This window comes from Ailuropoda melanoleuca, chromosome 19, assembly GCF_002007445.2.
Source record: "Ailuropoda melanoleuca isolate Jingjing chromosome 19, ASM200744v2, whole genome shotgun sequence".
Lineage (NCBI taxonomy): Eukaryota > Metazoa > Chordata > Mammalia > Carnivora > Ursidae > Ailuropoda > Ailuropoda melanoleuca.
Genome location: NC_048236.1, coordinates 5,672,544 through 5,691,383, shown reverse-complemented (window position 1 = coordinate 5,691,383; position 18,840 = coordinate 5,672,544). Strand labels below are relative to the sequence as shown.

At 46.2% G+C, this 18,840-nt stretch overlaps 1 protein-coding gene across 2 annotated transcripts in view; it reads left to right on the top strand.

Annotated features, from left to right (window-relative positions):
* Positions 1-1,339: 1,339 nt before the first annotated feature.
* The window catches only part of TNFRSF21 (TNF receptor superfamily member 21), a 70,078-nt gene continuing 52,577 nt past the window's right edge, over positions 1,340-18,840 (top strand). The window contains exon 1 of one of the 2 annotated variants that reach the window (XM_034647815.1): positions 1,340-1,908. In XM_034647815.1, coding sequence (XP_034503706.1) covers positions 1,822-1,908 — 87 coding nt within the window. In that variant the 5' untranslated portion in view covers positions 1,340-1,821. The remainder of the gene's footprint in view (positions 1,909-18,840) is intronic. The other variant, XM_034647814.1, reaches the window with a different exon arrangement.

Below are 18,840 nucleotides of genomic sequence, written 5' to 3'. Positions count from 1 at the left end.
ACATTACCCTCTCCCCAAAACCACATATTTAGTGATAATATTTTTCAGAACTTCTTTGGAGTTCCCCAGAGGTTTTATATTATGGCTTTTCCCTCCTCCAATATTTACGGATAATCCTTCTCTTTCCTAATAGATGTTTGAAATAAGAAATTGGAATGAATGTTCATATTTTTTATTATCTTTGAAGTGTGCACAGAACAAAGGCCAAAACAAAATATATTCATCAGAAAGTTAATAGTTCACACTTGCATTTTATAGAGTACCCGGGAGTACTGGTAGTGCTTCTTGAAGCAGGTAATTGAGAAAGTGTGTTTATATTTAAATAGAGGAAAGCTACGGTAAGCCCAGCACCACCAGGGCTCCAAGGAAGTGATGGGCTGACATGGGGAAAGTGGTAATTTCAATATAGCATACTGTGAACTGTCAGCAGCCAGATGACGAACACCACTGTCCCACACACGGTGGTCATGGTCAGGGGACTGACTCCCTGCAGGTGAAACAAAGAAGGGGATGCCAGGTCCTAGCTCACATTCAGAAATGTAGGAGATGTCAAACAGCCAGGATCACGTTCTGGTTTTCTTACTTCTGAAGCAGCGTGCTACCTTCCTTTCCACCCACCCACAGCCCACAAAGGCATTTGAAACTCAACTCAAAAATTGTAATGCTTTTTGGGGTGAAGAATTTTTTTTTTAATCTCTGTGATAATCAGATTCAAAACACTGGATCCTTAATTAGGAAGATGCAACTGCCCACACATTTCAGGGATTTCCGAGGTTTCTCAAAGACCACCCACGGACGCAACCAACTCCACCGACTCTGAGTTTGGAACCCTTAGTCTGGACTTCCTTAACTGTATTCATTAGCCTAGAAGTTTTCAAACTTTGCTCCATCTGAAAAATCACCCGGAGAACCTTTGAAAATCCCAATGCCCGGGCCACACCCCGTTTTCCATTAAATCAGAATCTCTGGGGTGGGACCATTCATACATACATATGCTTTCAACTCTCTAGGTTATGCTGAAGCGCAGCCAGGTTTGAGAACCAAGTCCCGTATATTTTTGGCACGCAGTTGATCTAAATGTTCCAGGGTCGTTGGTTGTTTCTAATCACTGTCAAAAACAGCAGAACGGCGCCTGTCGCAGAAATAATTTACTTAGAATCATATTAGAAAAAATAAGTAAATTTGGGTCAGGGGTGCAGACCTCCGCAGCGGTTTCCCTGGGTCAATAAGCAGCTGCAATTTCCTCGGCCAACGCCAAGGGGCACCCTCTCCCTCTTCGCTCTACCTGGAACGCCTTCCCAGTTCTGATCGCACAAAGAGCCCGGCCTCCTCCCGGGTGACATCACAAAGGGCCGATCCCCCGCCCCTTCGGCGCCACCACGTGTGTCCCCGCGCCCGGCGGCCACCCGACTCAGTCCCTCGCCGGCCGGTCTGGGCAGCGGTGGAGGGTGGTTGGCAGTGGCTGGAGGCTTCGCTATGGGAAGTTGTTCCTTTGCTCTCTCGCGCCCAGCCCTCCTCCCTGGTTCTCCGCAGCCGCTGTCGGAGGAGAGCACGGGGAGGAGCGGGCTGCAGCGGCCGCTGCCTCTCCCCGCCCGGGCGGCCGCGCCGCTGGGCAGGTGCTGAGCGCCCCCGGAGCCTCCCTCGCCGCCTCCCTCCTCTGCTCGGCTGCCCGGCTGCCGCAGTGCACATGGGGTGTTGGAGGTAGATGGGCTCCCGGCCCGGGAGGCGGCGGTGGATGCGGCGCTGGGCAGAAGCATCCGCCGACTCCAGCTGCCGGGGGGCCACGCGCCCCGGGCGCCCCTGCGAGCTCCGGGCTCAGCCATGGGGACCTCCGCGAGCAGCAGCAGCGCCCTCGCCTCCTGCAGCCGCGTCGCCAGAGCTATGATGATCGCGGGCTCCCTTCTCCTGGTGAGCGCGCTGGGGGACCGGGGGCGGCGGCCGCGCCGGAGCCGAAGGCGCCGCTCTCCGGAATCGGGGCGGGTCCCCCGGCCGGGGCTGCGGGAGGCGCGGGGTCGACCAGGCTGGGTTGGGGGGCTTGGAAGCAGGGGAAGGTACCCGGGTCGTTTGGGGGAGCCACCGGGCTCAGCCGGGAACTCTGGAACGGAGGCGAACTGTGTTTCTTGCAGTCTGGCTGCGCTGGAGGAGGCGCTAGAGGTGGCCACCCGGCTTCCTGCGCATTTCAGGGCTTTCCCCTTTCCTCTGACCCCTGGTGCCCCCACCCCCCTCCACACACCCCCACAGCCACCGGCCGCTGCCCACTCCGCTTGGTGTGTGGCCTGGGCTGCGGTGCGGGGCGCCGAGGGCTGGCGGCGGCCGCCGCTTTGTTGCAGCTGCAGTGTCATGTCGGGATGCTACCGCAGTGGGAGAGCGGTACCGGTGCGCGCCGGCCGCCGGGGACCCGGGTGCGTCCGCGCGGTGCATTCCCGAGCAGGGCGCGAAGCCCCTCCCCCACCTCGCCTCCTTGGCTCGGGTGGGTCCCAGTTTCTGTACGCCAAAAAAAGAACCCTTAGACCCACTCTCAGGCGCCTCCAAAGCGCCGGCTCCCAGCCAGCCAGCACGCTGGCACTTGAGTGGGGGAGGGGGAGAGGGAGCTACATAAAGGAAGATGAATTTCTCCAGTCTTTCCGATCCCTTGTTTACCTGTGGCGAGGCAGGTGACCGTGCAAAGTGGAGCGGGTTCCTTCTTAAGCACCCAAGCTGCATTCAGCTCCAAGGCGTGCCCTATACCTCGTCCTCCCTCACTTAACCTGGTCAAAGCCTGAAACCACCCTAGACCCAAAAACTTATCCCCAACTTCCCCCAGATCCCTTCCCCTTTCCAAAAGTTAGAGGAGAGGGGCCGAGTTAGGTGGAAGAAAATTTGAGAGCTAACCCTTGAGCCACTATAAGCTTCCCATGCCTATCTTTTTGTCTCTGCAGGGAGGACAGATTCTTAGCTGAAACCCAAACGAAAACAAAAGACAACAGCCAATTTTCACGGCAGGGCTGTGTAAGGGAAAGGCAGGCTTGCTGTCTCCTTCCCAAAAAGGGCTTAATGCCTGGTCAGCCAAGATCTCTTAGATCTCAGGGCATTGCAGTTGCTATGGCCTGGGAATTCATCCTACAGACGCTCTGGTTCCCTGTGTGAGTGTGGGTTTTAAGGGGGGAAGAGACACTGAAGAAAAGTTTGGTGCTGTTAGCATTTATAATGAGTCTCCTTTCAGAAAGTCTTTTCCGCCCATTTAAAGTAATGGCAAAATCAAGATCTGTACCCTCCAAACAAGTGTGGGGGCTGCTGAGCTGTAAGGAGGGGTCTCTTCCAGCCCTGAACCTGGATTGATAGTGTTGGTGTGTAGAAAAAGCCATTTCAGTCTACGGAACGCTGACCCTAACGTCAGTGGAGTTAAATCAATCCTGGAGTTTCCTCCTTCCATCTACTAGTCTACCCCCCACCCCCATGCCCATCCCGTCCCTCCAACATATCTGATTATTACATGCCCTACAGAGTCCACTCCTAGATTAAATCTTAAGTTAGTGTGATATTTCATTCATTTTACAATTGAGCATGAGATAGGTCGGTGTTTTAAAGTAAGGTCTCCATGTAATGAAAGTGCAGGTTGCTTTAACCAACTGAGAAAGAGCTCAGTTCCTTTTCTTAAATCATTAAAGTCAGTTTATCTGAAAATTGTGCACTGGATTTGCCACTAAAGACCTGAGAATTTAGGTTTGGCTGTCTTTTTTTAAAAAATGAAATTTGTAATGGAGCTTAGAAGCAGTCTCAAGTTGTTAACTAAAATAAGAATCCATCTTCTCCTGGTTAACTCATAGAAGGGCTCTGCTTCCGTCCATGGAATGGCTTGGGGTTGAGCCTGCTGTCCTGAAGAGTGATGGAGAGGGTGTACCAGGGAGCACCAGGGACTTTGCTGTAATCCGGAACCCGGGTGGGGAGGCAATGTCTTTTCTTTTTTTCCATCCCCGGTGTGCAAGCTCCAGTCCTCAGGATAGACACTGCTCATGCATAAAATGATGCTCTCATGATATTGGTATAAGGATTATTTATCCCATTGGGATTCTTAGCCATGTGGAAATGACTGACACCAGCACTGGAGCCCAGCTAAACATAGCAGGTGCTCAGACAGTTGGTGGGGGGGAGGAAGTGGGGGAAGTTAGTGCCCTACCCATATATTGCGGTTAGATTAAAAAAAAATAAACTCAGTAAAGTGTCCTGTTTATAATGGCTTAGGTACTGTTGTTTTTCAGGTATCTCCTTTTTTCTGACAATATTTGTTATTGTCATCATTGACACTTTTTTTTTCTTGCGATGACCGGCTAACTGTATGAAAGAGAACTTTCATATGGCTTTAATAAGCTTTAAAAAAAATATGATGCCTAACATACAATGTCATATATATATATAATGTCACATATATAAACATATAATGTCACATATATGTGTGTGTGTGTGTGTGTGTCAGATGCTTTATATATAGTATCTCATTTATTCCCAACATCTCTGTGAAGCAGGAAGGTGTTATCTCCATTTTACAGATGAGAAGATGTAGGCTGGGCAAACTTCACTGGTTTGTCCCTGACCTCACAGCTCGCCTCTGATGGCACTCAGGCCGGGAACTGGGGGCGCCTGACTCCGCAGCTCATGCCCTTGCTCCCTCCTGTGCCACATTACCTATTTCACAAATCCGAATTGCTAGACGATGAAATGTAGCAACAGAGAAGGCTCCCTGGAGCAAAGTTGAGACTGGTGGTTTGGTTTGTTGCAGAATATTAATAAGAATTACGTGAGTGCCTTTGGAAGAAAGTGTTCTTGCTCCTTGTACTTCTGTTTCTGATGAGTTGAAGTGCCTGCTTGATACTGGGAAGTAAACCACAAACAGAAAGATAAAATGTTATGTGTTCAGGCCAGAAGTCTGGAGGGAAGATAAGGGAAGCCTTTAAGTTTGTGCCAGTGTTAAGAAATGCCCTAGAAGGGCTTGTCCAGCATGACAGGACACATTCAGAGATGTCTCTTGCCCTCAGGGAGCTTGCTTTGCCTGGACCTATAGAGTGTTGGTAGTGAGGCAGTCAGAAGAGAAGGGAACCATAGTGGATAAGGTTCCATGTTCGCAAACCTACACTGAGCGCCTGTTCTGAGAGGGACACTGTACTAGCCAGTGGGAGCCTAGGGATGAATTAGGATTTGGATCTGGCCCCACAGGCGCAGTTTTTATGGTATGTAAAACGTATCTGGCTATCAGTGGTGAGGGTTGGGTTTCACGAGCTGATATGGAATTAGTGGATGAATGTACTCAAAGTAAACACAAAATGTGGTTGGTGTTAAAATCTTTAAACTGCCTAAAGTAACTTTGAGCTAGTTTGGGCTAGCCAGTTTGAAAGCCAGCAGAAGAAGAACCTTCACAAATCTCAGAGTAACATACATTAGCATTGGTAGGGAGAGCCACTTACACTCAGAATAGGGAGGGCGGACGTGTGCTGGAATGCAGGATTTCTGACTTACCCCATGAATCTCCCATCCCTGATCTCAAAATGTATAGTAGAGGATCGAGCTTTCTCGATCTGAACTGTTTCTAAAGGCGTATGGCTGTATCTGCCTCAGGTTCAGCCCAAAACAAACAGGGAGACCTCCAGTATAAATAAAATACACAAGCAAACCAAACCAGCAAGAAAAAAATTCCTTGTAATGGAATGTGTACTATACTACCTTATATTGAGAAAAAACCCCGAGACTACATCGACATAGATCCGTCAGCCAGCTCAAGTATTTGCTTTAGTGTGGCCACATTTGCACAGAGGCTNACTTATATTGAGAAAAAACCAAGACTACATCGACATAGATCCGTCAGCCAGCTCAAGTATTTGCTTTAGTGTGGCCACATTTGCACAGAGGCTGCCAAGCTGGATGTGGTCCGAACAGTTAACACCCTATTTTCCAAGACGTGTTGCGGAAGGCGCCTTCTCCAGGTGTGCCTGATTGGATAGAGGCAAGGAGGCGTGGCCTAAGTAACAGGTGGTCTGTGTACTTGTGCATCGTAGATCAGAATGTGGAGACGGCACACTTGAACTGCACCTTTGACTCCATCTCTGAAGATGAGGGGTACAGCGGCTTCGGTGACTCCATAGACAAGCTGCAAATTGGTTTTGTACCCCGCCGGCCCTTTATAAAGCATAATTGGCTTAAGGAAACTTGATTGATTGATTGATTGATTGGTGCTGGGAAATGGTCAGATGCGTTGCCAGGCTATTCAGGAGTCAGTATGAATTGAGTGACTTTTTACTGCATAAACGGCAATGTGTGTTTTCCAGTAAGCGCTAAACGCTGTTGGCCTTCTTCCCCCAAACAGGCCTGGCAAATTCCGGGGAGGCCAGGTCACTGGCAACTTCCTGGAAAACTCAAATGCTTGCTCTTCTGTGACAGGAGGAGCCCCGGGTATGTCATCGCCTTTGGGCATGTGCCGGATGACCATCTGAAGCATTCAGTCTGGCCCATCAGGCGCAGATACATGTGTGATGGAATGAAGACAGAAGCCTTAATAGGAGTCAACTTGTTCCCCAAAATTGAATCCCCCTCTAGCGTGAAGACACTGGGCTTTGTTGCCGCTGGGATAGTGGCTATTGAGCTTTGATTTTTTTTTTTTTAGGAAGGGGGTGCAGATCATGAATAAATACAGGCCTTGCCCCAGTGTTTGTATTTGTCAAACACCAAAAAATAAACAAGAATCCTAAATTGGCTTGTATGCTGCCATCTGGCTTTCCTACCAGCTCCCATTTCCAGCCTGAGTCCACGGGAGAGGAGCCGGGCAGAGGTTATAACCAGGGAGGGACCTGGCAGATGTCAGGGAGTGTGTGCTCACCTTGGGGCTACAGACAGGTGGGGCGCACTGCTATTCGGGCTGTTGATTCAAAGCTGATATTGAGGCTGTTGACCTCGTTCTTCTTGAGAGGTGGGAAGTCCGCCAGGAGCGGTGCATTTCTTCCTGGATTCTGGCTCTCTGGATGTTTTTTCCATGGATGTCAGCACATGGCCTTGTAGAGACAGATGCTTGCAGTGGTGGGAGAGTTTGCTCAGAGGGACCTCAGACAGGGTGGGGTGGGGCTGGTGGGGGTGAGGAGGCAGGGCCCTGAGCTGTATGTAGCCCCATCTCCTCTTTAGAAGATTTGAACATCCTGTCTAAGGCTTTGTTCTAAACTAAAGATCAAAACCAAAACAACGTAAAGGAGAGGGGTCTCCGTAAGCGAAGTCATAGCCAGGCTCATTCTCCGATCCTCACACAATTTTCCCTTTGCTCTTCTGCCCCCAGAACGGCGGGGAGCAGCTGCTTGGAGCTGTATGCAGATCTGTTCTGGGAGACAAACAGGAGTTTAGTGGATTTGTGGGGGGAGGGGTGAGTCCGTGAGTCCTGGAATCAAATGAGAGCCGCTGTGGATTCAAGAGGGCTTCACCGCTGAGAGCCCAGAGGGGAGAAATATTAATGGCTGTTAATATTGATCATTTATATTGAATTACTAAGCTTCTATTGATTGAGTACTTACCCCCCTGGCATTGTGTTGAGTACCGTCTACGTCTACAAATGATCTCAGTAAATCTTTCAAGTGCATGATGTAGTAGCATTCGCCCCATTTTATAGATGAGGGTTTGAGGTGTAAGAGAAGTTAGGGTCGAGCAATTGGCAGCTTCCAGGGAGATGATTCACATCTGGGTCCGAGTGGCTTGATACATACTGCTTTTTTTCTGCCAAGATGTGGGTAGGGGACAAGTGACCTTAATTTACTGGAATTTTCTTTCTTTCTTTCTTTCTTCCTTTCTTTCTTTCTTTCTTTCTTTCTTTCTTTCTTTCTTTCTTTCTCTTATTTATTTATTTGAGATAGAAAGAGAGCACAAGCAGGGGGAGGGGCAAAGGGAGAGGGAGAAGCAGGCGCTGAGAGTCTGATGCGGTCTTGATCCCCAGGGGCTCAGGGATCATGACCTGAGCCTAAGGCAGCCGCTGAACTGACGGAGCCACCCAGGCGCCCCTGGAATTTTGTGTCTTGTTAAGGGAAAGATTTTACCTGAGAGCTGAACATTCCCTTTCTCCCTGAGAAGCAGTTTGGCTCCATGATGGCGCCTGGAAGTTTAGCCAGAGGAGCCGATTATAAAGTGAGAGCAACCTGTGTGTGCGGATTGAAAGCCGAGGGTGTGGAGTCATGGCAAGCATTTTCCTATGGTGTGACTCTGACGGGCAATGGTGCCATGGGTAAGATGGAAAGATCCTCTTGCAAATTGAAATGTTAAAAATAGGGAATGGATACTTTGCTTTCCTGCTACTCGGGTCATTTTGACAAATATTTGCTTAGTGAGTAACAGTGTGACATGGGTTCTGCTTAGCAAGGAGTTTTCACTCACTTCTCCTGAGAACTTGAGGACTGGGGTCGGGTTTTCTTTGCTGCCAGCCTGATTATTTGTATAGGATTAGGGCATAGGTTTGCATCATCTGTTATCACTATTTACTTTGTTCACTTTTTGGGTCTCATAGAAACTGGTTTAATGTGCTGATATGCGTGGTCCCGTAAGTCTTGTTTTTGTGTGTGGTTTATCCCACTCACTTTTTCGCATTCTCGTAAGCAGACTTTTAAACTTGTCTCTTCCTAGATTGCACATACTGAGTAGATTAAAGAAAGGCAAAGAGTGAGAAGTAATTTTAGTCATTGGTTCTGGGAAAGAGGATGGAATTCTGCTTTCCCAAAGAACTCCCGAGACGAGACGATTCTTTGACTTCATACTAGGTATGGCCAGGTCAGTGTAACCAGAATTAAGAGAAATGGGGGGCAGGGGATGGAGAAGATTCAGAGGCACATGGTGACAGGTTTCTGGAATAATTTAACTGGTTATTATTCACTCCTTGCTCTTCCTTAACTTCTAGGAGTCCATGGCCCCTCTCTCTTTGGTTTGAATCTTTTGTATCTGGTCCAGGAAAAAAATACCAAATTAGACAAGGTTTGGGTGTGCTTCATTCCTCATTTGGAATACTCAGGGCCAATGTTGTTATCCCCATTTCAGGTTCTTAAAGACAACATACAATGTGCTATTCATCTTTGTGTTTTTGGTTTAATGCGCTGACACATAGTAGTTAAGCAGTAAAGGATTGTTGAATGAATTCCAGAAGGATCTTGCTCTAAACTAACTGTTCATTCATTCTAGATAGGTTAAAGGGTAGTTGGGTCCCAAGCTACATCTCAATACTTTGAACTACAACTGAAGGGTATTTGAGTTATTAACAAAGAACATTTTAACCTCAAGCGAATTGCCAACTAGAAGAACCTAGTGGATATGGATTTCTCTTCCCAATTCATTTTTATTCTTTGACAGTATGCAACATTTATGTACAGTTAAAACTCATGTGTATGTACTTGCGTGTATTCTGCTTTGCTTTATGTAGCTATTTTATCTTACAGAGATATATTTATATTTCTTCATTCATTTAATAAATGTTTCTGGTGCATTGCTAAATTACAGTGCAAAATGTCAGGCATTGCTAGACTTTGGGTATATGATAGTAAAAGGTTACTCGTGGTCCTTCCGTTTTGGAGTTAATAGTTCATGGAGATGGGAGAAAGAGTGATGTTTTAGAAGAGCAGAAGGAAGAGTATAGCAGTGTGAAGGAACAGCGTGTACAGTGGGCCAGAGGTAGGAAAGAGTCTATGTGCTCAGAGAGTAGAAGGAAGGCCACTGTGGTTGGAGCTCAGCAAATGCGGGCAAAGGGAGTATGGATTGAGGTTGCGCAGGCAGGCAGGGGCCAGATTGGACAAGCCCTTTAAAGGTCTGAACGTGTCAGGATGGTGCTAGGCATACAATTGTCGGCAAGGTTATAATATGGTTTTATTTTTATTTTTTTTAAAGATTTTATTTATTTATTTGATAGAGCACAAGCATGGGGAGCGGCAGGCAGAGGGAGAAGCAGGCTCCCCACTGAGCAAGGAGCCTGATGTGGGGACTCAGTCCCACCACCCTGGGATCATGATCTGAGCTGAAGGCAGATGCTTAACCAACTGAGCCACCCAGGTGCCCCTGTAATATGGTTTTAATGAGATTTTTTTTTTTAAGATCACTCTGGCAGTTCTGTGGAGAATGGATTCGAAAGGGGAAGTAGAGATGCAGGAGGCCAGTTGGATTCTTTTGCAGTTAGTTCAGGGTGGGGGGAGCCGATCGTTCTGGGGGGCAGTGGCAGTGAAGATGGGGATTACTATAGATTTTAAAGATTTTTAAAAAGAAGATCTACTGCCGGTGAGATGTGAGAGGGCAGGAGTGGAAGGAAAGCATGACCACTTTCACTCAGTAGTCAGGGCTGACTCTCTGGTTCCTGAGCAGAGTCTTTGGTGGTCCGACAACTTTGAAGGGCAAAGCTGGGGAGGGGTGAGGCAGGTCGGAAGCCCCAAAGTTTGGGGGTGTGTTAGTAAGTTTGAGGTGCCTGTGATTCCTGCAGTTCAAGCTTCCGGCCTGCCAAGCCCTCTGTCTCCTCTGGGTGGGCAGTGTGTGGAGCCATTCTGATGTTGTTCCACACTTGGGTTGTTCTCATTGTTTTGCAAGCCAGCAGCCCTGATGAAGTTGTCTCTGTACAGATCAATGGCTCTTTTTCCTTTTGGGTTGTTCCCAGAAATGAGGTATATTTGGGGTATATTGCCCAAAGTGGATTGCTGGGTCACGGGAAATGAATGAATGGTTTTATGGCTCTAGCAGCATTTTGCCCAATTGTCTTTAGAAAGACCGAATTAATTTAGAGTGCCACCAGGAAACTATAAATGTGCCTTCTACCCCACAAGGCTGCCAACATTGGAGTTTATCATTTTCATTTATTTATGCTGCTTTAATATAGATATGTAAGGGTCCTTGGTTGCGCACATGTACATTTCAGGAGTTGCTAAGGATGTCATAAGTTATCCATGTGAAAATTACCTATGTAATTACTCTTGTCGTCCTCCGGCTCAACTATTGAGTGGAATTTATGTTAACCTCATTTACATTATTCTTTACGTTTTTGGTGATAAGCTTTTATTAGCTGTGTTTGGCATACATTTTTTTTTAAAGTAGGTTCCACACCCAGCGTGGAGCCCAACATGGGGCTTAAACTCACGACCCTGAGATCAAGACCTGTGCTGAAATCAAGAGGCAGCCACTTAATGCATGGAGACACCCAGGTGCCCCTCGCATACATTTTTATATTCTACTTTTCATGCTACATTTAATAACAAAAATTTAGGTTAACATTCTTAAACCTCTTCTTTCTTGTGTCTTCTTTTTTGTTGCCATTGGTTCTATTTTAATAGTCAGAAATTGATCTCTGTACGGATGGCCAAAATAAACTATTCCTGTTACTTTGAATTTTATATCCGTGTGTTGCGGGTTTGTTGACTTTTCTGGACTTCAGCACCGTGTTGGTGGTGGAAACTGCATCCGTGTGTGTTTTGCAGGATGTTCATACATCTTGCATGAGTAAAGGATTGTATGGACAAATACGTTTTGGGAAATGCCAGATTCAACCAAGTCACTGTTCTCTGCAGCCCTCCTGCTGGGCCTCCTGGAGCCGTCCACGGGCTAGTATTAATTGCGCCTCGATGAGGGCTGCCATCAGGAGCATTTCCTCAACTTGTAGGCCAGGGCGTGGTAAACTTTATCTGTAAAGAGCTAGATAGTGTTTTCGGCTTTGCAGGCCCTGTGATCTCTGTGGAAACTACTCAACTCCGCCTTTGTACTTTGCAGCTCTGAGCAGTACCTAAAAGAAGGGGTGTGGCTGTGTTCCACTAAATCTGACTTTGTGGACACTGAAATCTGAATTTCAAATTTTCACGTGTCACAAAATTTTATTCTTCATTTGATTCCCACCCCCTGCTGCAACTATTTAAAATGTGAAAGTCATTCTTAGCATGCGGGCTATAAAAAAGCAGGCAACTGGCAGGAGTTTGTTCGCTGGTGTTTCATACCCGAGGTCCTCAGCATCCTGTGAGACTCGGTCAGGGAAAATCATTCCAGAAAGTGCTTGCTGAAATTCTGCTCCATTTGTCTAAAGTGCACTTTATTTTATTTATTTTATTTTATTTTTTTAAAGATTTTATTTATTTATTCGACAGAGAGAGAGACAGCCAGCGAGAGAGGGAACACAAGCAGGGGGAGTGGGAGAGGAAGAAGCAGGCTCATAGCGGAGGAGCCTGATGTGGGGCTCGATCCCACAACGCTGGGATCACGCCCTGAGCCGAAGGTAGACGCTTGACCGCTGTGCCACCCAGGCGCCCCTAAAGTGCCCTTTTATTAATAGGAAACCCTTTCTTCTCTCTTGTGCTTTGTCATTTGCTACATGTTGTTGATATGCTAATAAGCCTTTTTTGAGGATTTTATTTATTTATTTATTTGAGAGAGGGAGAGGGACCGGGAGGGCAGACAAAGGGAGAAAGACAAGTAGATTCCACACTAAGTGCAGAGCTGGTGGGAGGGCTTGATCCCATGACCCCGAGATCGTGACCTGAGCTGAAATCAAGAGTCGGTTGCCTGACTGTGCCACCCAGGTGCCTTGTTAAGCCTTTTTTGAAATGTTGGTTGGCCTTTGTTTGTCTTTTAATTCATCACCATGCAGTCTGTATTTCGTTTGTGTTTTTTGTTTGGTAGAATGCTCCAAGTCTAGTAGGGGATGTTTCAGGATGTTTAAAATCTGTAGTATGTGATACACTTCTCAGGAACTGGACATTGGCATTTTAATTGGGCTGTTTTAAAAGATTGTCTAATCCTGGATGCCTGCATGGCTCAGTCCGTTAAGGGTCTGCCTTTGGCTCAGGGCATGATCGCCAGGTCCTGGAATCCAGAATCCAGTTGGGCAGTCCCTGTTCAGTGGGGAGTCTTCTCTCTCTCTCTCCCCCAAATAAAAAAACTAATCTTAAGAAAAAAGATTGCCTGATCCTCAGGAAGTGAAGCTAAACTATAGTAATATTAACGTGTTATTATTAACATAGAAGGAGTGATCATTAAAATAACTAAACTATTTGGGGGTCTTGGGTCACTCATGTCCCACCTGCTTGATCTGTCTTAACAATTCTGAAAACAATCTTAGGAGGGTAGGTATTACCATTATCTACACTCTGCTGATGAGGAAATGGAGACACCGGTTGGGTCACTCGCCAAGATCGCGCAGCCAGGACCTGGTAGAGCGGAGCGTGCTGAGCACACGCCAGGCTAAAATAGGTTTTGTTGATGCTTTCTTGGCGGAACTGCTGTGCTGGCTGGTGGTGTTAATTTTGCCTTGGTTTATATGCAGATTCTGGAAATTCTCAGTAAGCACAGCAGAGCGTTTCCCCCTAAACCTTTATCACTGTCTTGTTTATAACGTGGCTTCTCCAGGCAGGCGGGGGTCTTAGCTTACAGAAGGAGCCGTGGGCGTGGAAGGGAGGAGAAGTTTGTGGTCCGAGGACTCCGGGCCGAGTGCGCATGCTCTTATGCGTTGCCGGTTCCAGGGAAGACAGCATCTGGGTTAAGTCGAGCCTGTTTTTTTCCTCTTCCCAGTGTGCCCCAAGCTTGTCTCCTTCCAGTCCCGGAGTCAGCACATTCTAGTCTTGGCGTTCTTTATATTCTCCGGCATTAACAGCAGTCCCTGCTTTTGCCTTAGCAACAGAAGACTTTTTTAAGTCAGGGAAGATAATAGGAAATGCAAGAGCTGACCACATTTATGTAACATACCTAGGAACAGTTCCATCTGTGTTTTGTGGAAGCTTTACCCTTGGAGTTTTCCTTTTTATACCGTTCTTTTTTCCCTTCAAGTATGGAGAACTCCCAGCAGTCGGGGTCTTGTTATTGTAGATTTAATGTGATTCTCATAATAAAATGGTCAGAAATTCTGGGGGTCCCTCGCTCTCCCTGGCTTTTGCTTTTTGATCATCAGTTGGCATATTTTATGGCCACCGTCTCAGGAATAATTTGCTTGCCTTATCTTTGTTATAATATCACAGTAACTGAGATCCCTCTTAAAATATTAGTTTTATGCACCATTAAACATTTTCTATAGCAAACTCACAGTCCGTCTTCTTGCTTGCCCATTATGAGCAGACACAAGTTTATCACTGCCTTGAGTTTACTCATTTTCCGTGAAAAATTATTGGAATTTAATACAGAACAAGAAGGGCATAAATGTGCTGTACTCATAAACTGCAGGGGATTTTTTCCCCATTTGTTTGAAGGATGAGGTCATGGGATGAGAATCGTTACAGATAAATAGGCATCAGCAATCTGACATTTGTTTGCACATCTGGGTGCTTCAGTCCCATCCTACTGCCCTAGAGGAGAAATGACAACAGGACCAGTGTGACATGGGCCACCAAGGTGAGTGTGGAAGACTTGGAGGCCTTTATAGCTGGTCATGTTAGAGCTGCTTCTTCCTTCTTTCAAAATTTGCTTTGTCCTGGGGTTTACCTTTTGGTTACTCAACAGGTAATTATAGCCGTCCTTCCTCCTGTACACTTTGGGATGATACACTGATATTTGGTAGTTCATTCATTATTGTCGGTGAAAACAGTGTCCTGGATAGATGAAGTTTTCCAAATAACTGAAGTTTAAACCAGGACGAAACATAGATGACTTCTGAAGAATAATCTCATTATACCTCTAACAATTCCAAGTATCAAATTAGTGTCATTTTTTTTATAAAATGGGGGGGAGGTTTTAAATTCTTCATTACATGCGCTTGTCATTGGAAGCACCGCGCTGAGCATAATTCTTGTAAACCAGTTATGGTTTTGTTAAAACAGTGGTGGGGCTTTCGGGTCTTTGGAGGTGAAACGCACTGTTTGCCCTTCCACTGAAGGGTGCCAGACAGCTTCTATCCCTTGAATTATTATGGCTACGTTGCAGAGGCTTTTTGGTCTTTCTCACACTTGCTCCTATAATGTGCTCCAGCAATCGCTTCTGCCATCCCCCTTGAATTTGTTGCTTCTGATTATTTATGGTCTGCAAATCTGTTCATTCAATCAACACACACTTGTCAGGTATATCACGAGTCAGGTACTGGCCTTGGGGGGCTTGGACAGCATCAGTATGTAAAATAGACCACACCGAAAAATGTACAACTACAAAATTATGGTAGTCATACAGGAAGACAAGGGAGGGGAGTATGTGAAACCCATTTTAGGTTAGGAAGAGGAGGTCAGGGAGGATCTTTCCCTGGAAGTCTGATCTCTGAAAAGAGAGTTCACATTTCATCCCAGGTCCTATGTGAATCCATTGAGTTTTAAGCAGGGGATAAAAGGATCAGATTTGGTGTGTGAGTTGGAATGTCACTAAAGGAAGCCAAGAGCTCAGTATTCATTGCTAGACTCTAGAGGAGGTCTGAGGGTTCCTGTGAATGGGCCCCCTGATCCCTGCATTTTTTTTGACATTTCCTTGGACTGCTCAGAGCAGGTATTGGCTGGCTTTTTTTTTTTTTTTCTGTACAGTGCCAGATAGTAAATATCTTTTTTTTTTTAAAGATTTTATTTATTTATTCGACAGAGATAGAGACAGCCAGCAAGAGAGGGAACACAAGCAGGGGGAGCGGGAGAGGAAGAAGCAGGCTCATAGCGGAGGAGCCTGACGTGGGGCTGATCCCATAACGCCGGGATCACGCCCTGAGCCGAAGGCAGATGCTTAACTGCTGTGCCACCCAGGCGCCCCCAGATAGTAAATATTTTAAATCTGTGGGCCATATGGTCTCTTTTGCAGCTATCCACCTCGGCCATTACAGTGTGAAAGGTACTATGGGCAATACCTCAATGAATAGCTGAACTCCAATAAAGCTTATTTACAAGAATAAGTGGCATGTGGGATTTCATTTGCTGACCCCTGGCTCAGAGGCTGCTTTGTTTATGATTTCCATGGTCTTCATTATTGAGGTGGTTGAGCAAGGAAGGAAATGCAATCTGTGTGGTCGTCCCTGTCCTTGAGCTGCTTATAATCATTATGGGAAGATAAATATATGCACCTGTGAGGCCATCAACAAACATTACCAGCAAGATGTAATTAGGTCCTGAAATGAAGAACAGAAACAGGAAATGTGATGAAGAGTTTGCTCATCTGTTTGGAATCTGGGTGTCTAGGAGTCATTGTAAAGCCTTCATGGGGAAGGTGGAATGGACCAATAGTCGCAGGCACCTCGAAGGTTAGAGTTCAGTATGACCTAATCCAACATACTAATTTTACACGCAAGTAAGACAAGGTCCAACTGATCTTAAGGCAGAGCCTGGACAAAAACATGTCTTCTGTTTTCTAAATCTTTGCCCAAGTATTCTTTCTTATTCAGGTCTGGTCCTCCCACAGGCTGAGAACACTAATATAGTAGATTCTTATTGATAGGGAAGAGGGGTGTGAGTGAGAGCTTCCAAGTTATGGGTTATATAAAGACCTCTTTTGTCCATTGAAGAAAGTGGTTCTCGAAAGACTGAGAGCAGTATGGTTGTATTGCCATTTGGGGGTGGAAAGGACAGAAAAGGGAAACTGGGGTGTCGAGTGGGAAGGCAAGGAGGGGAATATGCAATGCAGAAGAATGCATGAACACCCTGACACATGGATAAGGAGGCTACTCACATGTTCTCGGTAGGAAAAAACCCCAAAGTTAAGATGTATCCATCCTGTTGAAGAGAACTTGGGCCATTATAAGGAATAAAGTAGTCTGTGTGTTCTGACATGGAAAGATTTCAGTGATGAACAAAAACAAATCACAGAACAGTTTGTATGGTCTGTCCCTTTTCGGTATGTGAGACAAAACAAAGCCAAAAGTAACGGAAACAGCCAGCTCGAAGTTCATGTGTTTGTGGTATGTGTGAAAGCTGAGAAGAGGGTCTGGGAAGATACGCACCGAAATTACCTGTGAGTTTCTCTGAGGATGAGTGCGTTTAGGTAGAGACTTAAACATTTTCCTCTATTTTGTACTTGTTGGAATTGTTACAAGAAGGTTTATTTTTTGTTGTAAAACAAAAAGTAGTGGGTTGAATAGGAGGTAGAGGGAGGGACCCTGATATTGGAACTGGGGGTTCTCCAAAGGAGTTCTTAGAATCAGGGAAGATGAGAGCCAGAGTTCGGGGCGGGGGTTGGGGGAACAAAACTTGGCCAGAGCATCGGAATCACTTGGAAAGCTTAAGAACAAAACACATTCCTGCCTCTATTGCAGACCCACAGTAGTCTCAGGTGATGGGACTGGAGATGTGAGTTTTTTTTTTTTAAAAAAAAGCTTCCCAGGTTACTTCTTCGATGCTGTGTTTGAAGCCTGAGGCTTTGGAGGGAACCTCTGATTTAGTTTTTCTGCCTCTGTGCAAATGAGAGAATTAAAAATCTTGATCTGGTGGAACCAGCCTCAAGCGCTCTGCTTCCCTCTCTCGAAGTTTTCAATGACTGTGTCTCCTGATTTTGGTGTCTTCCTAACTTTTGCTTTTAGGTATCATCTAAACTTGTTTTTACATTTTGTAGGGAACATTTTTAAAAAAGATNTTTAAAAAAAAGCTTCCCAGGTTACTTCTTCGATGCTGTGTTTGAAGCCTGAGGCTTTGGAGGGAACCTCTGATTTAGTTTTTCTGCCTCTGTGCAAATGAGAGAATTAAAAATCTTGATCTGGTGGAACCAGCCTCAAGCGCTCNTCAGGCTCCTCTGCTATGAGCCTGCTTCTTCCTCTCCCACTCCCCCTTGCTTGATGTTCCCTCTCTCGCTGGCTGTCTCTATCTTTAAATAAAAAAAAAATAAATAAANACCAGCCTCAAGCGCTCTGCTTCCCTCTCTCGAAGTTTTCAATGACTGTGTCTCCTGATTTTGGTGTCTTCCGAACTTTTGCTTTTAGGTATCATCTAAACTTGTTTTTACATTTTGTAGGGAACATTTTTTAAAAAAGATTTTTATTTATTTATTTATTTGAGAGAGAGCATGAGAGCGAGCAGGGGGAGGAGCAGAGGGAGAGGGACAAGCAGACTCTGTGCNTCAGGCTCCTCTGCTATGAGCCTGCTTCTTCCTCTCCCACTCCCCCTTGCTTGATGTTCCCTCTCTCGCTGGCTGTCTCTATCTTTAAATAAAAAAAAAATAAATAAATAAAAAAGATTTTTATTTATTTATTTATTTGAGAGAGAGCATGAGAGCGAGCAGGGGGAGGAGCAGAGGGAGAGGGACAAGCAGACTCTGTGCTGAGCATGGAGCCCAACATGGGGCTCGATCTCACGACCTGAGACGAAATCAAGAGTTGGATGCTTAACGGACTGAGCCACGCAGGTGCCCTGGGAACATTCTTAAATATTGTGTGTGTGTGTTTTTTTAAAGATTTATTTATTTATTTGACAGAGATAGAAACAGCCAGTGAGAGAGGGAACACAAGCAGGGGGAATGGGAGAGGAAGAAGCAGGCTTATAGCGGAGGAGCCTGATGTGGGGCTCGATCTCATAACGCCGGGATCACGCCCTGAGCTGAAGGCAGACGCTTAACGACTGCGCCACCCAGGCGCCCCTAAGTATTGTTTTTTGAACTTGATTCACCCCCTCTCCACTGCCCATTGCTTCACCCCCAGAACTGTCTTGGGGTATAAGGTTTACATCATTTCAATTTTCTTAGAAACCGGGGACTTGCCGCCAGGCTAGAGGGAAAAGCTCTAGTTAGGTCACCAGCCTTCAGGCAACGAAAAGCCTTTAGGAAAATAAGTTCTCAGGTGCCACCTGTTCTCTGTCAAGAGAAAGGGGTGTTGCCTCCTCTTCCCTTCAGGACCGTTCGGTGATGATGAAGAAACCCAAGGAGCAGGTCCTCCAGCTTTGTAGCTCAGATTGGTTTTGCCATGAACTTGGGAATTGGGAGAGATCTTAGAGGTCCCTCAAGCGCAGTGATTTGCAAACTTAT